General features: G+C 38.6%; 1 protein-coding gene across 1 annotated transcript; it reads right to left on the minus strand.

The window, feature by feature from the left end:
- Nucleotides 1-2017: 2017 nt before the first annotated feature.
- GNG11 (G protein subunit gamma 11) lies at nt 2018-7052 on the minus strand. Its single transcript, XM_054496867.2, has 2 exons — nt 6317-7052; nt 2018-2441 (listed from the first exon to the last, which is right to left on the minus strand). The coding sequence occupies exons 1-2, from the start codon at nt 6410-6412 to the stop codon at nt 2316-2318; spliced, it is 222 nt and encodes a 73-aa protein (XP_054352842.1). The 5' UTR covers nt 6413-7052; the 3' UTR covers nt 2018-2315.

Below are 7052 nucleotides of genomic sequence, written 5' to 3' on the forward strand. Positions count from 1 at the left end.
TTCTATTCAACAAACTATCAGTCACCAAAGGTTACATTTATATCTAAATATATATAGTGGATGTATTTTTTCTTTTTTTAATACAAGCTAATAATTTTAGCAGTTGAACAGTTGAAAATTAAAATATTTTTATTGCACTTCTACATGTTGGCTGAGTTATAATGATCAATGGTAAGAAAAGGAAACAGAATTAGATTTAATAGAAGCACCTACAAGATTAGATATTTATTCAGGAAAAACCAGAAGTCGTCTGACTGATTGATCATATGGTTTAAAGAGACATGAAGAGCAAAAGCTAGGACTTGGGAGTGTACACGAATGGATAGCTGAATGTGCTAATAGAAATCAGGATATAGACTTGTAATCGCAACTCCCAGCAAGTTAGGGAATAAATGTATTGTCTTGGCCCTTCATGAAAGAAGCAGGTGATTTAATCTGCCTTGCCAGTAACCGGAATAAATGTTTGCTTTCATAGGCAACAAAAGAAAACTTTATGAGTGCAAAGAAATGAAACAGCTAATAAAAATAAAACTTTACAGGCACCAAAGCTCTAAAATCCCATGCCATGTTAAATGTTAAATGACTAATAGTACTAATAGTTCTATGCTGTTTGGAAGAAATATACCTTTACTATTCCTAAATCCTTCCTAAGAGTAGTAGATCATAGTACTCCTTCCTAGGAGTAGTAGTTTTGAGCTAAAATTATCCCTGGGCTCTCAGTAATCCCAATTGACGTCATCACTTGGAAAGTGTCAGGAAACTGAAGGAAATAGTTCCTGCTTTTGGTTTGTGTAACCTATTTTTCAAAAGCCTGGGGTATTCTGTTCTTTCCCAGAGAGGGAAAGGAAAGGAATTTCAGAACGAGGATGCTGATATACTTTAGGAAGCTGCTACAGGTTACAGGCACCTCTCTGGCTTGATAGTAAGGTATACCTACATGTCTAAGTGGGAGAAAAGAGCTAGTCAAGGAGAAACATTGGCTTCTGGTGCCACATTAAGAATTGCAGGTCAAGTTAATAACTAAGTCCATTTGAGCTAGAGCTAACCAGCAAGGGTTTTTCCACATTTTTCTTTTCGCTCAAACTTGGAGCAATTTTGACCCAAAAGACGGAGGAGAAAGCGGGAGAATGCTCAAGGAGAGAAAAAAAGGTCCCTTTTTGTGAGGTTTGAGCTTCAGCTACCTTTGTTATGAACTTGAGCAGGAGTTATACTCTGACATGTTGCTCCTGCAGGATAAAACCACTGAAGGGAAGGTCACTGTGAAAAGGTAAGCCACAGACTGGGAGAAGGTATTCGCAACACATATCACCAACCACGAATAAATGGCCAGAATATATGAAGAATTCCTACAAATCAGTAAGAAAAAGACCAACTAATCTTTAAAGTGGGCAAAGATTCACTGGTTCCTTTGGAGGAGAAGAAAAAAAAGGCATGTTTGGCCCAGGCCTGCTGGAAAATGCTGGCAAGCATGAGTGCAGAGGTCCAAGTGTCAGCACCAATGCCACAGAACTGGAGTAGTGCCATGCCCAAGACCTGGAGAGCACATGGGAGATGTAGCTCTGTGCAGGTATAAGTACTGGCCCTCAAAGCCAGGGCTGGCCTGGCCACTACGCTGCGGAGAGGCAGGACACTCTTCCTGAACCCCAACTCAGTATTTTCTTCAAGGCTACTGCTACAGGAACACTATTAAGAAGATCTAAATGATGATAAACTAGGGAAGTACTAACATAGATGTGGCTTGGCCTTGTTCCTGACTCAGATAATCTGACTTCTGTCAATGTTATAGGAATTCTACCTGCTCAGTTTCTTAATAGTTAAGGTTAGATCAAACACATTCCAGAAGTCAGAACTCAGCACTCTAAACCACTGACGCAGAGATTGGAGATGTGATCTGATGAACCATCTAATCTTCTGAATCATATTCCAAACCCAATCGTACTCCACACCCAAAAGATTACGGGCAGACATATAAAAGTTAATGCATGAAAAGTGTCTTCTTAAATCACCAACACTCATCTTCCCAAGACAAAACTTTATTTGAAGCATCAAGCAGTATACTGAAAGAAGTGTCATGCTCAAGCAATGTTCTTATTTCCATAATTGTACATATGGTACTCTCTGCCCTCTTAAAAAAGACTGCATAGTGAGCAAAGATGAGTAGCACATATGCTTTTATACATAATCCTATCTATATGGTGCTTAAGAAAGTCTCCTTTTAATTTCATTCTTCCTTCCTTAAAAAGCATGTTGGTTTTATCTGGGAAAACTAAAACAAACTAGTTCTTCCACTTAGGATGCAGTTTCTCCCAAGTTATTTATGAAATAACACAGCTGCCTTTTTCTTTAAAGGGGTTCTTGTCTTCTGGAATTCCCTTTACTAGAGGATCCTCTCCAGAACGTTCTTCAATATAGTTCTTTATTTCTTCAGAACATTTAGACACCTTAAGTACAGAAAAAAAGAGAATACATTAGGTTAGGGTTGTTTAAACTTTGTCCCTACGCCTTAATGAAATAAGTATAATTGAATACAAGAAGTTTTTAAACATTTTTTTACATTTATATATATACATATGTGTGTGTGTGTGTGTGTATTATATATATAATACATATATAAAATCTGGGCTCTGCACTCCAATATTTTTATTCTATTACTATACCTATGATACAACCTATGTAAAATATATTTCTTACTGTTGGTCGTTGGTCAAATTAAAAAATGTTTGAAAGTCACTGCATTAAATAAATCATCTCCAGCAATTTTTTTCCATTGTGTCTCATATGATTTCCTTCCTCTGCTAAAATACAATTATGCCATGTCTACAATATTTTAGGAACTGAAATATAATCTTATTTTAATTTTCCATGCTAATGAGCAGGTGCAGTAGTAGATAATCCCCAAACGTTTTGGGGTGTGTAATGCCACGATTCTCACTTACGGGTGTGTGCCATGTTCTGAAATTTCACGAAATGATAGAAGCTTTGGAAAAAGCCTGACTCTGGAAAGACTGGAGTTGTCCAAATATCGCACTCTGTGTTGCTCCTCAGAATTTCTTCCTGCTGCCTGAGGGCAATGATCATAAGAAAAGACTTATCTGAGACTTACTAGGCTTATCTGAGAATAAATTTTTTTTTCTGCGATGGAGAAAAAATTGAATAGTGTCTTCAAAAAGTCTATTCTTAAAAGAATAGTTTCTTCAAAAAGTCTATCTATCCTTAAAAGACAGGTTGCAAGAATGAGTTAAAAAAAGAATAAAAACAAAAGAAAATAAATTAGGGTTTTAATGAAGGCCTGTATTGCTAGTAAGAAATTTAAAGTAAAAATTACAGAAGTACCAGCAAATTTAATTTAATTTAATTTAATTTAATTTTTTATTTATTTTTGAGACGGAGTCTTGCTCTGTTGCCCAGGCTGGAGTGCAGTGGCGGGATCTCGGCTCACTGGAAGCTCCGCCGCCCAGATTCTAGCCATTCTCCTGCCTCAGCCTCCCGAGTAGCTGGTACTACAGGCGCCCACCACCATGCCTGGCTAATTTTTTGTATTTTTAGTAGAGACGGGGTTTCACCACGTTAGCCAGCATGGTCTTGATCTCCTGACCTCGTGATCCGCCTGCCTTGGCCTCCCAAAGTGCTGGGATTACAGGTGTGGGACACGGCGCCGGGCCGCACCAGCAAATTTAAATGGAGACCTATGAAAACTAGGCAAATGTTCCCATTGAATTAGTAATCTAAATTAGTAACCTCAAATTGTTTTAACGGTTACTACTAAAACATGTTTGCATATGTATCCCAAAATGAATATAATTTTTAACTACAAATAAGTACAGACACTGCTTTGTTAATACATCATGCAAAATTATAAAACATAAACTGGAAATTATAAATGGGTGAGGTTTAAAACTAAACAGAAATAGCAATGTTAATAGTTTACTTCCACACCCCAAATGATTATCCTTTGCAAATCAGTGTGGAAGCCTCTGACCTCAAATTGAAAACTAGGTGATGTAGTTCTGTGACTTAAAATCTGGCAAAATAAAATCTTTCAAGTACAATTCTTTCAGGTAACATTTGCTCTCGTTTGTTGACATTCAGAGTGCATGCATTTTAAGTGAATTTTTAGAGTTGATAATGCACGTGTCCATAACTTAGAGTCTGTCTCAGGTTAATTTCTCAACAAGATACATGCTCCCTACATTGAATCTTTTCTTACAAGGTTTTTTCATTAGGTTTCAGAAGAGGTCTGTAACCTCCAAATGTGAGTAATTACTCCTCTGATACATTTCCTTCCATAATCAAAAGGATATGTTTGATAAACATTTAACTACAGCCAGAATGCAGCTTGCAAGTTTTGTCTGGGCCTAAGTTAAGGACTGAACACGTAGCCCAGATGTTAACTATTTATTGACTGAATAATGGACTGGGCATAAGAAGAAGAATGTTTTAGTACTTGCCCTATCACTATCTATCTCTGTGGTCTTAAACGTGGAATCAGTTAGCCTTTGTGGGACTCAAGTTTTTTTTAATCCTTAAAGTGAGGGAGATGAATGATCTCTAAGCATTCCAATGCTTGCCTAGCAATAATAATGTATAATTCCAAGTGTATAATCAAATGTCTTAATATTATTGTTGAGATTTAGATGCCTCTTTCTGTGTTTCCTAAGGATACATATACCCAAAGTTTTTTCTCCCTCTGGCATACACTTGAGGTTTCTGGAGGTGGGAAGTTGATGCCACAGGCCGTGTCCTAAAGGGTCAGGCTGGCTAGCAGGGAGAAACTGCTAATGAATGATACAGTCAATTTTTACATAGTCGGTTGCATCCACATCCCTGTCCAATAGCTAACTTGAAACTCTGAGTAAATAGAAGACAATTGTCTTTTATCCTAAGTTCTGCACAGTGATACCAAATATTAAGATATTAGAACCTCGTGTAGACAATGCTGTACTTCAGCATATGAAACTCTGTTTAATATGTAACTCCTAAGGTTTATTGTGTGAACATATCTAAGTGGCCAGCACTTGCTGTACTGGGAACGTCGCCATCCATAAAATGGGTCCCTTAAGGTTTCAAGAAGCGTGCTTATTGATTGGGTAGTGTAACTTCCTTTTTTTCCCCTTTAAACACATTGGTATTTTTAAAGCTACAAACCCTTAACGTGATAGAAGGGACATCTCATTATAAAAGCTAGGAAGAGCAGGGATTTGGATGTGAAAGGTTAAATTTGAGAAAAGAAATATGTAAAAAGTAAAACACAAAAATGCCTGCATCTTCTAATCATCACTCAACAGTGAAGACTCTTGCCCTTAACAGATTTATTATAACTAGAACAGGAAGGCAAGTGAGCTTATTATAATGCTTCATTCCATTGTTTTTCTTAATTTTTTTTTCTAGTGCTAAACCATAATAAATAAGATCAGTTCAAAATTTTCTTGCTGAAGAGGAAAGGTTAATTATCTTTAAACAATATCTATTCAAAGACCTTTCCTAGTCTACAGGATGCCTGACTGAGTTAAAACAGGAAGAGGGATTAGTGTCTGAAGGAAGGTCCTGATGACCAGTAAGAAATTGAAGTAAAACTTATAAAACTCCCAAGACGTTTCAGTGGAGAATATTGAATACTGGGTCATATGTTCTCACTGAAATGGTAATCTCTATCAAGTCTCTAAAACTTTTAAATTGTGATCACTAAAAAATTTTTCATATGCACCACAGTGTATGTATAATAATTTATAAATAAGTACAGATACTACTGTATTAATCGCACACTTATAAAACATAAAGTGAAAATTATAAAGGGACAAGATTTACAAATAAATATAGAAATTCTAATATTTTGCTCCCAAGTTTCGGTGGACTGTTCTTTGCATATCACTGAAGGCCACTGGTGACATTTAAAATTAAATAATGTACTTGTAAGACTTTAAAATACGGTTTTAGAAAATTTCTTTCCAATATCATCCTTTCTAGTAGTGTAAAAGATCAAAGAACCAAGTAGCTATCCGCTTTTTTCCTACAAGTGAGTTTTGAAAAACAGCTGTCTAATGGAAAGCAAGATTTCTTGTCTACTTTCCCCTTCCTAGGCATCTTAAAAGTTAGGACATTGGCCTTAAATTACTTATCAGATCCTTGCTCCCTCCTCTACCTCCTAGGATTTCCCCACATCAGCTGGCAGTCCCCAGGCACTGCCAAAGGGTGATGAGAAGAGAAGCTACAAAGGGGAAAAAAATAAGCTAAACTATTTGCTTTACTGTTACTAAGCAGGAAAAATCGGACCCTGCTTCATTTCAGAGAAAGAAATATTCCGGAACAGCCAACTTACTTGTTGTCTCTGCAACTTCACTTCTTTGCGAAGCTGCTCAACTTCCATTTTCAGTTTTTCCTTCTCTGGCAAATCTTCGATGTGAAGGGCAGGCATTTTCGCCCCAGAACTGGGATCGGGCTAGCTCGGGCAGCAGAGCTGCTGGAAGAGCTGCGAAGCTCGGCACGTCCCGAAACAACTGCGGGGCCTGGCCCGCCGCCCGCCCGCGCAGGATGTGACTGCAGCCCTGCTGCGGTCCCCAGCTCCCCGAGGGCTTGGCTTTCTCCGGGACGCTTGTCACGCCAGCGTGCCCCAGCTTCCTAGGACCTGAGAACTCTGCCTTTTCTCAAGTCCCCGCAACCCAGGAGGCCTGCCCGGGTGCTAGGTTAGGGTTAAGTTTGAGACTGGGTCCAGGCAGCTTCCCGCTGCTCAATCGCCCAGCAGGGATGCTGGCCCCGGACAGGCCCTGACTCAGGACCTGCCACGCCCGCGGAGGACGGCTGGGCTGGGCTGGGGCTGCAGAACTGGGAACAGCAGAAGTTTTACTTTTTGTTATCCGCGCCCCCCACCCTTTTTTTTTTTTTTTCCGTTTCCAAGTCACATCCGGGTTTTGTTTGTGAAGCTAGGAAAAGGAGTACACTACCCAGCAGGAAATAACTACCCTTCACCTCTCAAAGAGTTTTAAAAATATGCTAGACATAGCTTTTCCCTAATTACATACATAGGTTGGTGCAAAAGTAATTACTTTTCTTCAATT

Source organism: Pongo pygmaeus, chromosome 6, assembly GCF_028885625.2.
Source record: "Pongo pygmaeus isolate AG05252 chromosome 6, NHGRI_mPonPyg2-v2.0_pri, whole genome shotgun sequence".
NCBI classification, from domain to species: Eukaryota; Metazoa; Chordata; class Mammalia; order Primates; family Hominidae; genus Pongo; species Pongo pygmaeus.